Source organism: Rana temporaria, chromosome 4 (genome assembly GCF_905171775.1).
Source record: "Rana temporaria chromosome 4, aRanTem1.1, whole genome shotgun sequence".
NCBI lineage: Eukaryota > Metazoa > Chordata > Amphibia > Anura > Ranidae > Rana > Rana temporaria.
The window spans coordinates 229060091-229082181 of NC_053492.1; the positions used below are offsets into that span (position 1 = coordinate 229060091).

The 22091-nt window shown below is 45.8% G+C and overlaps 1 protein-coding gene across 1 annotated transcript in view; it reads left to right on the forward strand.

The window, feature by feature from the left end:
* The first annotated feature begins 20615 nt into the window (after window positions 1-20615).
* Window positions 20616-22091, forward strand: part of LOC120937037 (CD109 antigen-like) — a 124684-nt gene continuing 123208 nt past the window's right edge. The window contains exon 1 of the mRNA XM_040349959.1: window positions 20616-20804. Coding sequence (XP_040205893.1) covers window positions 20731-20804 — 74 coding nt within the window. The 5' untranslated portion in view covers window positions 20616-20730. The remainder of the gene's footprint in view (window positions 20805-22091) is intronic.

Here is a 22091-nt window from a genome sequence, read left to right on the forward strand (position 1 = left end):
GTCCTCTGCAGTTTGCACCTAAAGCTACGTGGTGTGTACTGCCCATGTCCTCTACAGTTTGCACCTAAAGCTACTTGGTGTGTACTGCCCGTGTCCTCTGCAGTTTGCACCTAAAGCTACGTGGTGTGTACTTGGTGTCCTCTGCAGTGTGCACCTAAAGCTACATGGTGTGTGTACTGCCTTTGTCCTCTGCAGGCCATTAGTATGTCTGGAAGGACAACAAGGAGAGGAAGAGAGTCACGAGCCGATAAAAGAGGGCAAGCAGGCTCTGCGTCTAGAGGCAACAGTGCTAGTCGTGGACACGGTGCATCCTCATCAGCACGTGGCCGTGGGACACGCTCGTCCTTGTTTTCGCCAGCTGGCCATGTTGAACCGCAACATGCCGAAGACTTGGTAGAGTGGATGACCAAGCCGTCCTCATCCTCCTCATCCTCCCTCACCCAGGCTCAGGGTACTTTGTCTGGCAAAGCAGTTGCCAAGGCGTCCTCTTCCCTCTGCTCAATGGCATCAGTCACTCCTTCCCTAGCCCCACCATGTCCTCCTGAGGAGTCCCCCGAACTGTTTGACCACAGTGTTGGGTACATGCTGCATGAGGATGTGCAGCATTTTGAAGGCTCCGATGATGATACACAGCTAGAGGAAGGCAGTAACGTGAGCCCAGAGAGAGGGGGTGTCCAAGAAGGACAGCAATCTGGCAGTCATGTTCCCCCAGCTGCAACATACTGCAAGGTTTTCTACAGTGATGAGGAGGGAGGGGATGATGAGGTCACTGACTCTACATGGGTGCCTGATAGGAGAGAGGAGTAAGAGGAGAAGGCACAGGCACATCTCCAACGAGGCAGGATGCCCTCCAGGGGCCATCTTAAGGGCAGCACACCGACTGCATCACAACGCAGAGCTACGCATGTGCAGGGTGCTGCTGTGTCTCAGCGTTATTCCAAAAGTTCTTTGGTGTGGGCCTTTTTTGAGACGAGTGCATCAGATCGCACCGCTGCTATTTGCAACATATGTCTCAAGCGTATCTCGCATGGCCAAAACATAACTAGGTTGGGCACCACATGCTTGACCAGACATATGTCGACCTGCCATGCAGTTCGTGGCAAGCGTACCTCAAAGACCCACACCAAAGAACAAAGCGGACCTCCCCTTGCCCCTCATCAGCTGGGATCTCCAACCCCACTATACCCTCAGGCCTGCACTGATAGGACTGAAGGTGTAGAATTAGGTGTGTCACAGCCTAGTACATGCGGGCAATCTACTATCGGTACACCAGGCAGATTGTACCAGCCCCAGCTGCTGCAGCGCAGAAAGAAGTTCTCTCCCAGCCATCCACATGCCCAGCGGTTGAATGCTAGCTTAGCTAAATTACTAGCACTTCAACTGCTGCCTTTTCAGTTGGTAGATTCTGCCCCCTTCTGTGAGTTTGTGGAATGTGCAGTACCTCAGTGGCAAGTTCCCAAATGCCACATTTTCTCTCGGAAGGCGATTCCGGCTCTCTACCGGCATGGGGAAGGCAATGTCCATGCCTCGCTGGACAGGGCGGTCAGTGGTAAGGTGCATATTATCGCTGGCTCATGGTCCAGCAGGCATGGACAGGGACGTTACCTATCTTTCATGGCGCATTGGGTGACTCTGCTGGCAGCTGGGAAGGACGCAGGACAAGGTACAGTAGTGTTGGAGGTTGTTCCGCCACCACGCCTCCAAAATGCTACTACTGGTTGTGACACACCTCTCCCCTCCACCCCTCCTCTTCTTCTTCCTCTGTGGCCTCTTCCTGTGCTGATGTGTCCTCGGAACCAGCGGTGCTCCGTAGGTGTTCAAGGGGCTACGCAGGTACGCAGGCAATGAGATGCCATGCAGTGCTTGAGCTGGTGTGCTTGGGGGACAGGAGCCACACTGGGGCAGAGGTTCTGTCAGCTCTGCAGGGGCAGACTCAGAGGTGGTTGACGCCACGCCAGCTTAAGCCAGGAATGGTGGTTTGCGACAATGTCACCAACCTCCTCTCCGCCCTGCGACAGGGACAACTGACCCATATGCCCTGTTTTGCTCACGTCCTTAACTTGGTGGTGCAGCGGTTCTTGGACAGGTACCCAGGCTTACAGGATGTCCTGAAGCAGGCCAGGAAAGTCTGTGTGCATTTCTGATGGTCATATAATGCCAGTGCTCGGCTGGCAGACCTCCAAAGGGAATACAACCTGCCCAAGAACCGCCTAATCTGTGACATGCCCACCAGGTGGAACTCTACGTTGGCCATGCTGCAGCGGCTGCACATGCAGCAGAGGGCCATCAATGAGTATCTGTGCCAATATGGCAGCAGAACTGGGTCAGGGGAGCTTGGTTTTTTCCCCCACGCCAGTGGGCCATGATCAGGGATGCATGCACTGTCCATTTGAGGAGGCCACAAGGATGGTGAGCAGTGACAGTGCATGCATCAGTGAGACTGTCCCTCTTATTCACATGTTGGAGCACACGCTGCGTGGAATAATGGACAGGGCCCTTGAGGCAGAACAGAGGAAGGAAGAGGACGACTTCCTTACCTCTCAAGGCCCCCTTTATCCAGACAGTGTTCCTGCTTGCCCGCCTATCACACAGGAAGAGGAGGAGGAGGATTGTGTCAGCATGGAGGTGGAGCCTAGCACTCAGCATCAGCAGCAGTCTTCAAGGGATCAATTACAGTGCCAAGAAACCCATGGACTTGTACGTGGCTGGGACGAGGTGGCTGTGGATCATGTCGTCCCCAGTGACCCAGAGGACTCCGCACCGAATGCCTCAGCAAACCTACGTTGTAGGCCTCCCTGATCCTGCAAAGCCTGCGGAAGGATCTTTGTATTCGTGCTATCAAGGAGAGGGATCATTACTGGCTGGCAACTCTCCTTGATCCACGTTACAAGAATAAGGTTGCAGACCTTATCTTGCCGGCACAGAGGGAGCAGAAGATGAAACATCTTCGGGAGGCCTTGCAGAAAGGTCTGTGCAACACGTTCCCAGAGAGTGGGAGGTTACAAAATCCTGGTCCTGGACAACGTGTTGCTGAGGCTTCGGTCAGTCACAGAAGGAGCGGTGGAGAAGGTGGCCGTCTGACCGATGCGTTCAGACAATTTTTTAGTCTGCAGCCCCAAGGTATGACCGGTTCCAGCAACCATCGCCAGCGTCTGTTTTACATGGTGCGGGAATACCTAGGGGCAAGATCAGACTTGGACACCTTTCCCACCAAAAATCCTCTGGCTTACTGGGTCTTGAGGATGGATCACTGGCCAGAGCTTGCACAGTATGCAATTGAGCTACTGGATTGTCCTGCATCCAGCGTTCTTTCAGAACGCACATTCAGTGCTGCTGAAGGCTTTGTAACCGATCACAGGGTGCGCCTCTCCACCGACTCGGTCGATCGACTGACCTTCATAAAAATGAATCAGGCTTGGATCACCACCAGCTACCAAGCACCTGATGCTGATGTAACTGAATATTTTTTTTTGAAATGTCAGATCCCTTCAAGACTGCCTATGCTGATGCTGAGTGACTGAGTGACTATCCTTTCCTCCTTAATGATCATGCTGATAGCTTGTAAGAACATTTTTGGTTCTGGGCACCGCCACCAGTGGCTAAGGCCCAATTTTTCTGCCCCTGTTTAACAGGGGCATGCAATTAAAATTTTTGATGCAATACTTTGTAGCGGGCTCATTTCTGCGCTTTAACTAGAGTATCTGTGAGGGGTTGCAGTGTTGTGGCACCAGCACCAGTGCCTAAGGCCCAATTTTTCTGCCCCTTTTTAACAGGGGCATGTAATTACAATTTTTGATGGAATACTTTGCAGCGGGCTAATTCCTGCGCTCTAACTAGAGTATCTGTGAGGGGTTGCAGTGTTGTGGCACCAGCAAAACCACCACCACCAACAAAGGCCCAATTTTTCTCCCCCTGTTCAACAGGGGCATGTAATTACAATTCTTGATCTAATATTTCACAACAGGGCCCATTCCTGTGCCCAACAAGAGTAACTGTGAGGGCTTACAGAGTTGTGGCACCAGTACCACCATCATCAACAAAGGCCCAATTTTTCTGCCCCTTTTCAACAGGGGCATGTAATTACAATTCTTGATCTAATATTTCACAGCAGGGCCCATTCCTGCACCCACCGAGAGTAACTGTGAGGACTTACAGTGTTGTGGCACCAGCGCCAGCACCAAAGGCCCATTTTTTCTACCACTGTTCAACAATGGCATGTAATTAGAGTTCTTGATATAATAGTTCACACAGCAGGGCGTTACAGCACTTGCCGCCCACCAAGACTAACTGTGAGGGCTTACAGTGTTGTGGCAACACCAACACCTAGGGCCCAAATGTATGCAGAGTATATACGACAGGCCCCTACTTTCAAACATCCAACTTACAAACGACTCCTACTTGCAAACGGAAGGAGACAACAGGAAGTGAGACGAAATCTACCCCTGGGAAGGGAAATTCTCTTCTGTAAGAGGTGTCTCCTGTCCACTGATGCTTTATCACCAATCCTTGTTTCGGTAAAAAAAACAAAATTTCAAAAAATCATTTGTCATTGGGACAGAAAGTGAATTGTAATCTTCTGAACATATGCACACAGACAGCAAAACAAATGCTTTTCAGAAAAGCTTAAAAATTGATTTTATGGATGGAGCTACACTTTAAAAAAGTACCAGTTCACAATTACAAACAGATTCTACTTAACAACAAACCTATAGTCCCTGTCTTGTTTGCACCGCCTGTATACTGCTGTTCAAAGTATATAGGGCCAAAGGGGCTGGTAATGACCTGAGGGGAGGGGGGCGGGGAAACCCATGCTATTTTTCTCAATGATTTTCATCCATATTGCAAGGACCAGACATTACATTAAAGCCGCAAGCAGTTTTAAATTACTTTTTTCTTATAGTAATCTAATTTTGTGCAGGGACAGTTCTAAACACGTGCCACTTCACAGGCATACTATAGACACCCAGCAGGTACGATATTTAAAGGAATTTTTCTTTTTTTTTTCACTTTAAGCATCATTAAAATCACTGCTCCATAAAAAACTACTGTTTTTAAAACGTCTTTTTCCATTGATACATGTTCCCTGGGGCAAGACCCGGGTTCTCAAACCCGTTTTACGACAATAACTTGCATATTAAAAAGGGGGGATAGAGTTGGGACTTTGAATGAGGCATATGATAGACACTACCACAGGCCTCCATCACTGTAAATGTATAAAAAAGGGGGGAGAGTTGGGACTTTGAATGAGATGCATTTTTAACTTGCATATTAGGCTTTAAAATGAGCACTTTTGAATTTGAACGTTCGATTCCAATTGACGTCAATGGGGTTCTAAATGTTCGCGCGAACAGTCGGTCCGTTCGAAGGAGGTTCTGGTGCGAACTGAACGGGGGGGGGGGTGTTCGGCTCATCCCTATATATCATTGAATTGTACTGACCCTTCTTTGTAGTCTTCCAGAGAACTGTACTCTGAGCCTGCCATTGGTGCCTGTGCTATGTAGCATAATGAAGGAGCTATGTACAGTAGAAGACACCCAAATGTGGGCTAATCACACAGCGACCATACGTCGTCCTAATACATGGAGTGAAACAGCTTTTCTATCCCCTGTAATTATCACTAAAGCGCATTATACTCTACCACGTGGCTCCTCCCATTCGACTCCTGGTATTTTATAGGCTGGTGCCGCACAGCCTCTGCCAGCAGCCAGACCTGCTCTCCCAGCACTGGACCCCGCCGAATACTATCATATTGTCTGGGGCATCTTCAGAACTGCGCACGTTCAGAACCAAGCTGAGCCAGTCTAAGCCATTTTTACCGCCACTTTTCTCCCTGCTACGGGCATTTACGGGCAGGGAGAAAAGTGTCCTATTTTTTCGGGCTGCCTGTAAATATACGGGCGGGTGGCAACACTGCTGCAGAGGCTTCCATCTTCCTTCCAGGTTCATTCACTGTGGCCACTTCAATGGCCAAATCCTGATGACCCATGCGCGTGGGAGTCACGGCAAAGAGCTCTGAAGGAATGGCACAGGTATACTGTTCCTTCAGAGCGCATGTGCTGGTGACGTCACCGTCTGCTGCTCACAGGAATATCTCCTAAATCATGCATGTTTAGAAGACATTCATTATACCCACAGGTAAGCTTTATTATTATTTTACCTGTAGGTAAAAATCAAATGCAGTTTACTACCAGTTGTTCTGTCACCAGATGTCTATGCGGATTAACTGTATCTGTGTTGTTAAAATTACATGTAAGGTTTGTAATTTACATAAAACAATCATATGTGGAGTGCAGGCTCCATCTAGTGTTCTTTTTTGGTATTGCTGCAGTTGTTCTGTTTATTTGATTTACTGTATGTGTAGTTAAGGAAGTTGTTAGTAAGCAGGGAATGTTGGGTAGAATCTTCATAGGAAGTGAAGCAGCCACCATTCTTTGAGAAGATACTGCAGGAAGCAAGACATGTATTTCTCAATTTAACGCCATCACCCCTTAGGCCCCGTACACACGAGGAGACATGTCCGATGAAAACGGTCCACGGACCGTTTTCATCGGACATGTCTCCTGGGAGCTTTTGGTCTGATGTGTGTACACACCATCAGACCAAAATCCCCGCGGACAGAGAACGCGGTGACGTAGAAGACACCAACGTTCTCAAACACGGAAGTGCAATGCTTCCACGCGTGCGTCGAATCAATTCGACACATGCACGGGATTTCGGGACGCTGGTTACACGTCATAACCAGCGGACATGTCCGATTGGGTGTACTAACCATCGGACATGTCCGACGGACATGTTTCCAGCGGACAAGTTTCTTAGCTTGCTAAGAAACTTTTGTCTGCTGGAAACCTGTCCGCTAGGCCGTACACACGGTCGGACATGTCCGCGGAAACTGGTCCGCGGACCAGTTTCAGCGGACATGTTCGACCGTGTGTACGGGGCCTTAGAGAACTAAAAAAGTAGGGCCCGGATTCACAAAGCACTTACGCCGACGTATCTCCAGATACGCTGCGTAAGTGTAAGTATGTGCCGTCGTATCTATGCGCCGTGCCCATAAACTGAGATACGCCTGAAAACAGGCTTCATCCGACCGACGTAACTTTCCTACGCCGTCGTATCGTGGGTGCATATTTACGCTGGGCGCATTTCCCGCTCCCATTGATTTTCTATGCACATATGCAAATGAGGGAGATACGCCGATTCACGAACGTAGTTGCGCCCGGCGCATAATAAACGCGGTTTGCGTAAGTCGTACGTCCGGCGTAAAGTTATTCCCCATATAGGAGGCGCAACTCATGCAAAGGTATGGACCAGGGAACACAAGCCGTCGTATCTTTTGTCGTTTACGTTGTACGTGAATATGACTAGGCGTAGGTTACGTTCACGTCGTAGGCAGTGATTCTTCGTATCTTAGGGAGTAGATCCGATGTGATTCTGAGCATGCGCACAGGGATGCGGCCACAGGACGGTGCATGCGCCGTTCATTTTAAGTACTTCTATGACGCTTGGCCCATCATTTGCATGGGGTCACGCCTCATTAGCATTGCTCACGCCCACTTCCACCTACGCTGGCTTACGCCAAGGAAACCCAGCGTATCTTTAACAGCGAGTGGGAGCAAGTGCTTTGTGAATCCAGTGCTTGCCTCTATGCGCTGCGACGGCGTAGTGTAAAAGAGATATGCTACAGCGGCATAAATATGCGCCGATGTATGTGAATCCGGGCCTAAGTTTTTACTATCTCATCCTATATTGTCGATCGTTGTTTCTGTAATGTATGCTGTAATGTATGCAATATTGTACTTACTGAGGTCTATTTCTGTTATTTTGTAGTTTCACCTGGCTTGTTCTAATAAAACTGAGATCAAAAAAATTAAGTTTATGGGACAAGAAGGTTTAGCTATATGTCCTTGAGACAGAACACCAGTGAAGAGCAGAGAAAATAACATCTAGGGGAAGTCTGGAACTTTTTTCCTGGATACAGGGAAGCCTGGGTTCCTATTGAGTTGAGTGGGGCTCGGTAATGTATGCTGAACCTGCCTCAAACTAAACTCTGGTATGTTCGGTTCAGCTCTGGTAATGAGCACCTCTATAGGCTCGCTCACAGGATGTGCCAGGTGTGCCTGGGCACACCCTAATCACCCCATGCACATACCCCCCAACCTCACTGGATTGTGCAGGACTGTCCAGAGATTTTAATTAAATCCCGGTGTCCCACCAATCCAGGCGGAATCTCAAAGCCCACGTTACGGCACTCTGCTCCCCTAATTAGCCTGAAGGGGTAAAACACTGTCCCTCTCTGTGTCTCCCTTGCAGCTGTGTTTGTCACAGGCAACTATTGAAGAAACACATTTTTTATTGGGGGGAGGGGGCGGCTACTAAATGCCAGCACAGGGAGTAGGGAGACAGGGCTATTATTGACTGTGATTGGCTTTAGAATGGGAAGGGGGCAGGGCTATAAGCCAATCAGAGTCAATCATTGCCCTGCCCACTAATCCCTGTGCCATTCTTTAGTACCTTTCCCATAAACAAAAAAGCTCTTCCTCTGTAGCTGATGAAGAAAGAAATTTGGCTTACTTCTGTTCTTCTCCCTGGGACTTTTCACAGTACTCGTGGTACTGCAGCTCTGGCTCTTTACCACTTTCTCCTATTCCCTTGTCCAGTAGGCAGAGCTATGAGTAGCTGCAATTAAGACGAAAGACCAAAAGCATATTTTATGAGTACAAGAAGCCTTTTGTTTTATTTAACCACTCCTCTTTAAACCCCTCCCACTGTAGACAAAATTTGGCCACACCCATTGTGTGGGCTTTGAGCTTTGGTGTGCACACCCTAATGCAAAAGGTTGTTCACACCAAATGAGCACTTCTAAAGACTACAAGTACTCATTGTGATAAATGATTTTCTTATTTTTGGAAATACTGTAGCTCTAGTGTTTATTGTTAAAATATAAAAAAGACAGAATTAAAGAAATGTATTATTTATTTGTTTTTCGGTTAAACTATATGAGGAATGTATTTAATCTCATGCTATTGAACAATAATCTTTAATAATTAATAATTAATCTTCCTGTCAGCGCACCAATTTAATAGAACATTCATTTAGGATATTGTTTAATTCTCAAAGCTACACAGGGAGGTGGCTCATGACCTAAGGGCATCATTTGCTTTCCAAAAAAAATGCTTCTTAGGAGCAGTCAGGCATTTTTTTTAGCTGCCTCTAAACTCTCCTCTATGTTATTTTATCAGTACATGTACACAGGGTCGTTTATAATAATTTACAGGCAGTTAAGTTTAGAAGCATTTTTTTTAAACCAAAAAACATGCGTTCAGGATGGATGTTCATTTGAAATTCCAAATGCTTGTAACAGCTTATAAATGCGGTTGACTCGCATTTTTAACCGCATTTCATTTACTTGCGTTTTACATTTTTGGCTAATTTTGGGCAATTTAAAAAAAGAACGCTATGTAGGTCAGTGTAGGTAGGTCAGTGTATGTAGGTCAGGTAGGTCAGGTAGGTCAGTGTATGTAGGTCAGGTAGGTCAGTGTATGTAGGTCAGTGTATGTCAGGTAGGTCAGTGTATGTAGGTCAGTGTATGTCAGATAGGTCAGTGTATGTAGGTCACTACCGTCAGTGTATGTAGGTCAGTTTGGTCAGTGGATGTAGGTCAGTTTGGTCAGTGTATGTAGGTCAGTGTGGGTAGGTCAGGTAGGTCAGTGTATGTAGGTCAGGTAGGTCACGGCCCAGCCCAAAAAAAAGCCTGTGTCACATAATACACACCCCCCCTCCACAGTTTCCGGCCTTGGACTTCGGGCTGAAGTCCCTGGTCTTTTTGTGAACTAGTGTAGCACTACCCCCGCAGGAGCTGCTGGTTTAGATTTTGGGCGGCATATTACCTTCATTCTCGCTGTCCAAGATGAAAGGAGAGTCTGAAGAATTTCAATGTCCACACACAATGTACCTCTTTTCTCTTTGGGTTTATTTTTGGAGGACTTTAGTAGAAAAGGGGAGTAAAGGGGTGGAAGGGTAGGTAGGTTTAGGTGCACAGTCACAACGTAAGGAAACACTTCTGTTTCCAGCAAACAGTTCTCGTCGCCACTCTAGTCAGAGTGGGTGTTGCTCACCCAGATAGGCCCTCTCACTGGCCTAGCAGCTGGGATGACACACGAAAATAAAGTACAGAGGCATGGAGGAGCTCAGCTATGAGGAAATATTAGAGGAACTGAATTTATTCACTCTTGAGAAGAGGAGAATTAGGGGGGAAATGATCAACATGTACAAATATATAAGAGGTCCATACAATGGACTTGGTGTTGAGTTATTCACTTTACGGTCAACACTGAGGACAAGAGGGCACTCTTTACGTCTAGAGGAAAAGAGATTTCACCTCCAAATACGGAAAGGTTTTTTCACAGTAAGAGCTGTGAAAATGTGGAACAGACTCCCTCCAGAGGTGGTTCTGGCCAGCTCAGTAGATTGCTTTAAGAAAGGCCTGGATACTTTCCTAAATGTACATAAAATAACTGAGTACTAAGATTTGTAGGTAAAGTTGATCCAGGGTAAATCCGATTGCCTCTCGGGGGATCAGGAAGGAATTTTTTCCCCTGCTGTAGCAAATTGGATCATGCTCTGCTGGTTTTTTTTTGCCTTCCTCTGGATCAACTGTGGGTATGGAGTTGGGTGTATGGGATTGTACTGTGTTTTTTATTTTGTTTGTTTATTTTTTGTGGTTGAACTGGATGGACGTGTGTCTTTTTTCAGCCTGACTAACTATGTAACTATGTACAGTTTCTGCCACAGACCTTCCTTTCTCGGTGAGATATTTTGGTCCGGAATCCTCTGCCACAGGATTCAGCACCCGGATCTCTTTAGCTTTTTCTCACTAGAACCTTTAGACCCGACAGGCGACACTGTCAGGCCTCTCGTGTATGGTGCATCATTAGATGAAGTTTCCAGGCCTTCTCCTAAGGTACCAACCTCTTGCATGGCCCTTACCAGGATAGGTCCTCCCCTGGTCTCCTTCATCAAGTGGCTTCCTCCCACAGGATGGACAGCACAGGATCACCTCTGCAGTATGGGCCCCAGCCAGACAACTGGGCCCACCAGACGAAGCCGCAGTCCCGGGCCAACGTGGTCCCAGAGCCAGGATTCACAACACGCACCCCCGGCCAGGTGGGCCACGAGGCACGAACTAAACCTGCACCAATGGCGTCTGTGCCTTAAGTACCTCTCCCCAGCATGCACAGCGGGGTAACCACTCCCACTAACTTGTTGCTGAGGGGAACACTCAATATACCATGACCTGACTGCTGTCACCTTTGGCCTGGGGTGGTAATGACACCCCCAGGCGATCAATGGTAGATCACTCCCAGTACAGCCATGGCTAGAACAGAGGCTAAAGTTGCCCTTAATCACTCTGGTCTGAGCCAAATAACAGCTCAGACCCCCATTAAATTTGAGGCAGCGCCTGTTCATCAGGAGCAGGGCGCTACACACTGCCCCCACTACAAAAAGACACTGTCCCCAATGGCGGGAAACAATGGCACACAAGCCTGAGAGCCAGCACCTGAACCTTTAACTTGTATAGGAAGGAAAGAAAATAAATAGGAACACAGTATACATTGTCATGCTATAACAATTCACAGGTTTACATCACCATCCCTGTTCTATCTATCTAACCTGCCCACTTTTCGGCAGTCTTGATAGAAAATCAGCTTACCTAAAAGAAAACAGAACATACACACAATAATTCTACTTCTAATATTATAGACAGTCAGGACAGAGCAAAGCTGCACCTCCGGGAAGGTGGAACTTTCCTTCTTCCTTCTAAAAGAACACAGTAGCTAGGCTTTAAAAAGTCTTTCCCTACTCTTATTGACCATTGCCACCTGGTGGCAGAAATCGCAATTTACAACTTGCACAAGTCCTTGGCAAACAAGTCTTGATCTCGGAGTCCTCAGAGACCTTGGTCCTAACTGACTAGTTCCTCCCCTCCCGAGTTCAAGTATCACAGCAAACTGAAAAAATAAAGCTCCTTAATGCAACTTCTTTGGAGAAAGGAGAGAAAAAAACCCCTCTCCAACACAGGTCCTGCCGGTCTTTCACAAGTAGAACCAGGGATCCGGCAGGGTCAGGGATTTTCCCTGCTTGTCAAGGTTGGTGACAAAGTACACTCTGTCATCCTTGCCAGGTCTTTGGATGACCACCCGATCGGCGTAAATGTGCCAACCATAGCTCCAATGCAGCCGACATCCCTGGAAGTGGTGAACCATTATAAAGGAATAGTCCAAGTTCCCGGGACGGTTTAGGCACATTCAAATAGTCCCAGATGGCTTCCTCATACCACTTCTCTCGATTGGCTTCAATCTCCTGCATAGTCTTCTTTGGCACATAGGGGAACTCTAGGCCATACTCAATAGCTACCCTCTTCTACAGGTAAATAGGTGCGCACAGGTTTTGTCAGTTTATCCCCAGCCTGCTTACCAGTTCCTGACGGGGACTTCACAAGGGCAACATCTCTTTCGGTAGTATCCCACCTTCTTCATGGTGGGAGCAGTAGGAACAACTGCCATGCAAACAATTTCGGAAACAACATCTGCTGGTGGCTCCGGAACACTTGCAATAGTGACATTTCTGTTGAGGTCACTCACCATAGCAGGCACGGCAGGTGTAGGTCTGGACATAGGCCGGGAAGTCTCACCGTACTTCTGTTAAAACACCACCAGAATTGATGTCACAAGGCTCCACCCGATGTTTTTGCGTCACTGGTCGCGTCGGGTGGAGCCTTGTGACGTCAGTTCCGGTTGTGTTTTAACAGAAGTACGGTGAGGAGGCCTGTGTCACTACTCCCATTGCTTTTTACTGCAGTTTTTATCCTTACTTGATGTAAGCAGTTTTTTTACTAAATAAATTTACTTTTCATTTGGCAATATTGCACTATGGCTGTTCTTTGTTTCCTTTGAGCGCCATTTATACAAGAAGTGCCAGTCCTTTGAGCGAGCTGTTTCCTCTCTATGTGGAATTACCCAAGATGTTTTGATGCCAAGTTTTGGATATAGTTCTTCGTCTTCGCCTGGAACCTGGATGCCTTTACAGATCCATCAGCAGGATTCCTTATCTGACTATCTGATGAGACTTGTTTGACCCTTGGGTCATTGTTGGAGGTGATCGGCCAATTCATAAATTTAACAGTCGATGTTTGGATAGATGTTTTATCTGTTTTTTCTTCTATCAAGTTATCGCTATGAGATTTTTGCCTTTATATGAACTAACTCCTACAATTGGGCTTTAGTTGGACTTAATTCACATTTATTTATTTATTTGTATGATTGGATACTCATCATATTTTTTCTTTAAGTATATTACTTTATGGCACATTATTAAATAAGCGCACCATTCCCATCTTTTTCTTTTGCCTTAAAAAAGGCCTGTGCTGTTTCCTAAATGTACATAATATAACTGGGTACTAACATGTATAGGTAAAGTTGATCCCAAGAACATCCAATTGCCTCTTGGGGTCAGGAAGGAATTTCTTTCCCCACACTGGAGCAAATTGGATCATGCTTTACTGGGTGTGCTTTCTCTGGATCAATTGTGGGTATAGGATTGTATATATGGAGATTTTCAATTTATTTAATTTTTTCTATGTTGGTTGAGCTGAATGAACTTGTGTCTTACCATGTTAAAGCAGAGTTCCACCCAAAAATGGAACTTCCGCTTTAAGGGAAGGAGACCCTCTGACATGCCACATTTGGCATGTCATTTTTTTTTTGGGGGGGGGGGGAGCGGAAACCCTCCTTTTAGAGGGTTTCAGCTCCCACTTCCTCCCGGGGCACCGTAAGGAAGTTCACCTCTCCCCCTCTCCTTCTCGGCAATCATCTGGGACACGTCACAGGTCCCAGATGATTGCCCAGCCAGTCACAGTGCGCAGTGCGGCTCACACAGTGCGTGCCTGGCTGTGAAACCACAGCCGGGCGCCCTCAGTAATGATGTTGGTGCCACGGAGAGGAGGGGGAGAGGAGAGGGGCTTCGCTCCCCCACATCGCTGGACCCTGGGACAGGTAAGGGTCCGATTATTAAAAGTCAGCAGCTGCAGTATTTGAAGCTGCTGACTTTAATTTTTTTTTCTTAAAGTCAGGACTGTGCTTTAACGATGTAACTATTGGGGTAGGACTTTGTGGCAATATTGCAGTTCTACAGTTCCCCCTCATGTATGCAGCCACCATAGTGCTAAAACCTCTTAGCCCCTATCACTGTGGTCAGCTTGGGAATTTGAATACACTGAAGCACCCTGTAGGAGGGGAGAGGAAGGGGGACCTAACACCAACAATGGGGATTACTTTAGTGACAGTAATGATGGGAATTTAGTTGCTGATGGCAAAGATGGACATTTTTTACTCAGACAGCAGCCAGCGGGCCTACTGTAGATGCAAACGAGCTGCAAAAGTCAACAAGCTGTAATGCAAGTATTTCAAGCTCACAGGTTCTGATTTAAAGCGGAGGTCCACACAAAAAGTGAACCTCCGCTTTTCGGAACCCTCCCCCCGCTGGTGTCACATTTGGCAGTGAACCAGTCCGCTATTTGGTTCACTACCTTGCGGTGCACCTCTGTCTCCAACGGGGTGCATTTGTCACCTGGCCACAGGTGACCTGACATCCCAGGAGACAGCGGGGACCAGTTAGGACACGATGCACGACTCGCGCATGCACAGTAGGGAACCGGGCAGTGAAGCCACAACACTTCACTTCCTGATTCCCTCACCGAGGATGGTGGTGGGGGCAGCTGAGAGACGAACAATTGCTCGGCTTCGGCTGCCGACATTGCGTGCACCCTGGACAGGTAAGTGTCCATTTATTAAAAGTCAGCAGCTGTAGCATTTGTAGCTGCTGGCTTTTAATATTTTTTTTCGTGGGACCTCCGCTTTAAGATGACCATACACTACACAGTCTGATTGTACAATCTGCTTTAGATCTGCCAAGAACTATGATCATGGCTCAAGTCCTTCGGTAACGGAGTCCCTGCACTTTTTTCATAGCAGGAACGCAGTTCCCTTTGCAAGACTAGAGCAGCCAAGCCGCCCGAGCTAATCCTTTACTAAGCGGCGATGCCCAGCTCGAGTCACTGTCTGGGGCAGGCTAACCTTAGTAATTTTTTTTATGTTACTTGCCGCTTCCTGTATATGGATTCATTGGATAGTGTGCGGGTATTCGGTCACTTCCTCGATGCCGCAATCTCTTCTGAGAGCTTTTGTCATTGTCCCAGGAGACATTGCAGAGGTCTGCCACGAGTTATCGCAGGATTTAGAAAAAACTTGCTTAAAGTGCTTTCTAAATCCCGCGATAACTCGCGGCAGACCTCCGCAATGTCTCCTGGAAACAATGACAAAAGCTCCCAGGAGACATTGCCGCATCGAGGAAGTGACGGAATACCCGCTCACTACCTGATTGAATCTATATACAGAAAGCGGCCAGTAACATAAAGGATTACTAAGGTACAGTGGATCGAAAAAAAAAAAACATGCGGTTTAGTAATTATGCATATGAGAGTATCATTTTTTTTTTTGGTGGGGGAGTGGATCTTGGGTGGGAGTTCCCACCCTTTTTTCCCCAGGACTTGACCCCTGACTATGATGTATAAGGGCCTGCTTATTTTATACAAACGCAATGCACTGTTTAGATGTGTCCTCATATTACATTGCTTTTATAAAATCTAAAGGAGATTGTACAATCAGATTGTGTAGTGTATGGCTACCTTAAATCTCTGTTGGGGAGGAAAACATTGAAGAAGTAGGCTCTGTGTGTGAATGGACACGCAGTTCAGTGAGCCTGCTTGGGTGCCCCCACTGCAAGCTTCTTGCTGTGAGGACAATTAGCGAGGGACCCGAGAAGAGGAGCATCTGGGCGGCTCTGTGCAAAAGCACTACGCAGAGCAGGGAAGTATGACAATAGACTTTAATATCACTTTAAAACAGTTGTATGTCCCGCTTTGTGATTTTTACCTACAGGTAAACCTGTAGATAAAATGAATATCTCCTAAACATACACTGTTTAGGTAATATTCATTTAGCATGCACCCACTGACGTCAGCGGCGCATGTGCTCCTGAAGGTCCGGCGTATCATGCCGGAACTTCAGAGCTTCTTGTCAAAATTGAGGGCTCCCGTGCGTATGTGCAGGAGTGACACCATTATGTCTCTGGCCACTCACAGCGCCAGAGCCTGCAAACCCAGAAGAAACGCAGAGGGAACATGCCAGCTCCCTCAGGGGTGACTGGGCGCCACTGCAGAGCTTCATTCTAAGGCAAGTATTTCATAATGCGCTAGTACGCGGTGCATACTAGCGCATTATGTCATTATCTTGCAGGTTTTTTGTTCCCCCCCCCCCAGGGTTTATTATCGCTTTACATGTCATGTTGTGCTGCTCTGCCTCCTCGTGTGGTGGTCAATAATATTGGTGTGGCAGTCCATTGTATTGGTGTGTTGGTGTATTATTGGTGGGCTGAAGTATTAGTGTGCTTAACAGAATCAGTTCAGCTGCATCCCCCAAAGCATGTACATAGCAAATTCCCAACTCTGCACAGTAAGAAGTGAGTACATGTCCCATAGGCGTGCACATGGGTGTGCCTGGGTACACCCTAATTTGGGGCTGGCAACCCTTTTGGAACCTGCTGGAGAGGAGGGGCGGCGGGGTTGGCATTTAGTGGAACTGATTCACTGTACTGCCCTCCAATAAGCCAAGAGGGGTCTTGGTCCTCCTCTCAAAGTAAGTTTATGAGAATCATCTTCCCTCCCACAGTGATTTGAGCAGGCTAAATATAACTAAAATACATTGAGAAAACGATAGTTGTCATTATTTGTAATTTGGTTTAAAAAAAAATGGGCTCAGACTAAAATGCCCAGGCCTCTTTTATGTCCCAGTCCGTCCCTGTTCATGGGGATGACTTTCATGTAAACCAATAATACTAGAAATAATAGAAAATAATAAAAAAAAATAATAATAATAGAAAATACTATTCATTACTGTATAGGAAGTTATCGATGTGTATAAGGTTGCTGATTGTAATAACAATTAGTTCTTTTACTATATACATTAGTTTTATAATGGCACAGCGCATTCATGCATGGGATTATACAGTATTTGGATAAACATAAAATTAATTATTGGGTTAACACTAGGGGGCGATCAAGGGGTTAACTGTGTTCCCTAGGTGTATTCTAACTGTAGGGGGATGGGCTGCCTGGGACATGACAGAGATTATGGTTCCCAATCACTGGGAACAGTAGATTTCTGTCATGTCATCTGTCAGAATGGGGATCCATCTTGTTTACAAAGGCAGATCCCCATTCTGCTTTGTACTAGGCGATCGATGGTCACCGGCAGGCATCGAGTGTGGCAAACCCGCAGGCACGCTCCCGCAGCATGCAGCGGGTGCTCTAGGGCCTGCCCTCAACTGCGCCTGTGTGTGCCGACGTACAATGACGGCGATTCGTGCAGGGGAGCCAACCTGCCACAGTACAACTGAGGTGGGCGGTCCTTAACCGTTTGCCGACCAGCTACCGTTTTACGGCAGCAGGTCGGCTCTGCTGGGCGAGATCACGTAGATCTACATCATCTCGCCGAGCAGCCAATAGGGGTGCGCGCGCGCCCCACTCGCCCCTGACTCCCGCGTGGGCGCGATCGCCACCGGGCACCCGCGATCAATCGTTACAGAGCGAGGACCGGGACCTGTGTGTGTAAACACACAGCTCCCAGTCCTGTCAGGGGGGAAATGACCTATCGTCTGTTCATACAATGTATGAACAGCGATTTGTCATTTGCCTCAGTCAGTCCACCGCCCCCTTCAGTTAGAACACACCCAGGGAACATACTTAACCCCTTCCTCGCCCCCTAGTGTTAACCCCTTCCCTGCCAGTGGCATTTTTATAGTAATCAATGCATTTTTATAGCACTGATCGCTATAAAAATGCCAATGGTCCCAAAAATGTGTCAAAAGTGTCCGATGTGTCTGCCATAATGTCGCAGTTACTTTTGAGGCTTCTGTTGGTCAAAGGAGGAGTGGTGGAGAATGGGGCTGCCTCAGTGATGCATTTCAACATTTTTTTAGTCCTCCGTGTCCAGGGCTTTCAGTTTTAACATCCCATTGGCAGCGTCTGTATCAAATGGTGGAAGATTATGTATGGATGAAAACAGACATGATGAGCTTTCCAGTAGACAATCCACTAGGTTATGAGAATAGACCACTGGCCAGAATTTGCCCAGTATGCATTTAAGCTGCTGGGCTGCCCTGCATCCAACGTGCTTTCCGAAACCGACATTCAGCAGTGCAGCACTACCGAAGGTTCTGTGGCAGATAAAAGAGCGTGTCTGTCGACAGACTCCATTGTCCGGCTGATTTTTGTAAAAATGTATCCAAAGTCTGCCAAAGAGAAACCAGAATTTATCCCAAAAATCTCTAATCTTGTTCCAAGTGCACAAAAATGTGGCCTTATCAGCAGCGCGGCACTGGAATGGATGCCAGTGCCCACGATGTCCGCCAGCCACCCACGATCACTTCACAGAGAGGCAGAACGAGGTCAGGGGAGTACAGTGTAATTGTCTGTTCCTAGTGATTAGGAACAGCAATCTTTCTGTACTCCCAGTCAGTCCACTCCCCCCCCACAGTTAGAAACACCTCCCTAGGACAAACTCAACCCCTTGATTGCTTCCTAGTGTTAACTCCTTCCCTGCCAGTGTCATTTATACTGTAATCAGTGAATTTTTTTAGCTGTATATTTGTCACTGGTCCCAAAAAAGTGTCAAAAGTGTCTGATCTGTCCACTTCAATGTCGCAGTCCTGCTAAAAATCACAGATCACCACTATTACTAGCAAAAAGATAAATAAAAATAAATAAAAATGCCATAAATCTATCCCCAATTTTGTAGACGCTATAACTTTTGTGCAAACCAATCAATATCCATCAATAAAAATATGTAGAAGAATACATATTGGTCTAAACTGATGAAGAAATTTGTTTTAAAAAAAAAATATTATTTGGGATATGTATTATCGTAAAAAGTAAAAAAAAATATTTTTTTCAAAATTGGCAGGTTTTTTGTTTATAGCACAAAAAATAAAAACCACAGAGGTGATCAAATACCACCAAAAGAAAGCTCTATTTGTGGGAAAAAAGTATATACATTTTGTTTGGGTACAACGTTGCATGACTGCGCAATTGTCAGTCAAAGCAATGCAGTGCTGTATCGCAAAAAATGGCCTGGTCATTTAGGGGGTAAATCCTTTGGGGGCTGAAGTAGTTATGGTGGTATTAAGCCCAAAACCAAAAATGTATTACAGTATATTGCAGTTTACCAACCATTAGGGCTCTTTCACACGGAGCGGATCTGTATTGATCCGCCCTGTGTGTCCGTCGGCTCAGCGGGGATCATCCGTAAATCCCAGCTAAACTGTCGGCGGACAGGGCGGTCCCCGCACACTGTGCAGAGACCACCCTGTCTTTCCTCCGCTCTCCCCTATGAGGAATCGGATGAATGCGATCCGTTCCGCCAGACGGAAGAAAAATAGGGTTTTCTTCCGTCCGCAAAAGCGGATCTTTGCGGACGCGGATGTTTGCAGACGTTAGCGGATGCATCACCCGCTAACGTCTGCAATCCCATAGGGAAGCATTACAAGTCCATTTACGGACTTGTAAAAAACGGACCGTTTGTCCGTACGTGTGAAAGGGCCCTTAGATGTGGAGGCTGCATCAGTTTTCTTCTCTAACTTTTTTTCCTCTGTTTCCACCTGGTGATCTGGCCAGTAATACACTTCCTGAATGAGTGAGACACAGCTCTCAAGGAATGAGCACAGGGGGCACAGCAGGCAGCAGCATTGTCAGTCTGATGAAGGGGGAGAGGGTAGCATTAAATGTATTAGCAGATTTAAATACACAAACAAATTGAGACCCAATTCCAGCGCAAATTTAATAATTAGTTACAGCAAACATTTTTTTTTCCTCTTGGTTTTGCATGAATAAATAAAAGCTGATAATTTTATTCACATCTGCCAGTTTTAAGTGGTTTGTCTAATCCATGTAAACTGATACTTTCTGCTGGAGAGCTTGTGTTTTTGAAAACAGCAAACCTGCTGGCTGGATCACCAGATGAAAATAAGAGAAAGGATGTCTAAAAAAAGGAATTGGTAAGTTGCAAGAATTGGTAAGCTGCAATATAATAAATGATTGCTTTTGAGTTTAATACTACTTTAAATCACAAAACTGGCTTAAGAACATTACTACTGGCTTAAGTGAATTACTGATCTGTGTAATTCAACTTTGTATTTAGCAATTAGTGTGTCAAAATACATCAAAAGTATACTCCTTGTTAAATGAATCTTTCCATTTTTGTGATGCTTAGGCTTCGCCATTTCTTCACCCTTGCTTGGCATCATATATGCAATTAAAAATGCACTCCGTGTTTAGGTAACTAAATGTGACAGGACTATGACAATAATCAAACTATTCTGAGTTCCTGGATGAGTAATTTTGCTATGAGTGTAAATTAAGCAATAGAACAAGATGAAAACAGGGATTTTCCCAGTGTCTTTGAAATGCCTTGTTTAACACATGTGTAACAGTGTCAGGTTCTGCAGGGCAGGGTGTGACACCAAGACACATTTAAAACGCAGTAGGTAAGAGGAAAACTATAGTCTAGTGTAGCGTTTGAAGCCTACACACTTCCTATTATTACAGAGATATCATCAGATATGTACACACTATGGCCTCAGTCTATGAGGCACGCTGTCCTCCTTTCACTATATCTACTTGTCTGCAGTGCAAGGTAAGTGAGAAATATCATATCATTGTTTTTACACATCGACAAGCTGTCATGCCATACGGTATGAATATTTCAGGTGCTGTTGTGCGGTAATACAATCATGTATATAGGATAACAATACTACCATGATAGAACATGCCAATAGAAACCATATTGTATATTCTTTAACAGTGTAGAAATAAATGTCTACATCTATCAGAAAAAAAAAAAACAATGTTGTATGCCAATTTTTTAGGAGCATCTTGGCATTGTGTTGGGAGACATGCAATAAAATGTCCATCTATAGATTCTATACATTAAATGTTGCCACTTATATGTAATCTGGTCCCATTATCGATTTGGGTTAAGTATTATTAGAATGTCCACCATTCATTGTGGTTGTGTGTGGAATGTACGGTTGCCCTAACCAAGGAATATTACAAATCTCCAGACTTTCCGTATTTATTACTCACCCCAGGTATTTGTCAATTCTACCGGCTTTTCATAGCAGTGTAGCAGGTTACAAAGACTTCTCACCGTTTTTACAAAAATGCTCATAGTTCTGAGATAGCATACTCCAAAGAACACTACTATCATGTACTTGCAACCAGGCAGAGTATATAAAATACTGTGAGCATCATCCTGGCTGCTATGAAACAGACACAAGTTTCTTTTCTTTTCCATATCGCAGTCATAAAACTACACTATTTTTTTTGCCAGTAACCTCAAATATGTAAAATCAATAAAACTTACAATATGGAATTTTTAAGGTTCAGTGGCGAAACAGGAGAAGAAGGTTTCTTAAGGAGATGGAAGGATTGGTTGACGTATAGGCAATCACTGAGATGTGCTGAAAGGATGATAGAGGGAAGGGTAGAGGAGAGAGTCGAGAGGGTCGGAAAAAAAAGACTGGCATTTGGAGAGATCATGGGTGGGTTGAGCGGGGGGGGGGGTTTGATTTCTTCTTGGGGGGGTGGATGGTATCAATTTTAGACTGTACTTATTTTACATTTGTGGGGCGGTAGTGGCAGCCCCGCCCCGCCTGAATTCATGTTTGAATTTTTTATTGTCTAAAATAAAATAAAAAATCTAATAAAGAAATGAAAAAATAAACTCAAATATCTGTAGTCTCTCTCTAACCAATTTCTTCTGCATGTTTAAAATTTCTGGTAGCATTCTGTAGAATATAGAATATTATGTTATGCCCTTTGGTAAAGTCACTTTAGGCCATTCCACATATTTTTTTTTCAAACAGTTTTTTATTATCAAAATTGGTGTTTTCCTTTCAATTACATTATTACATTGTCATAA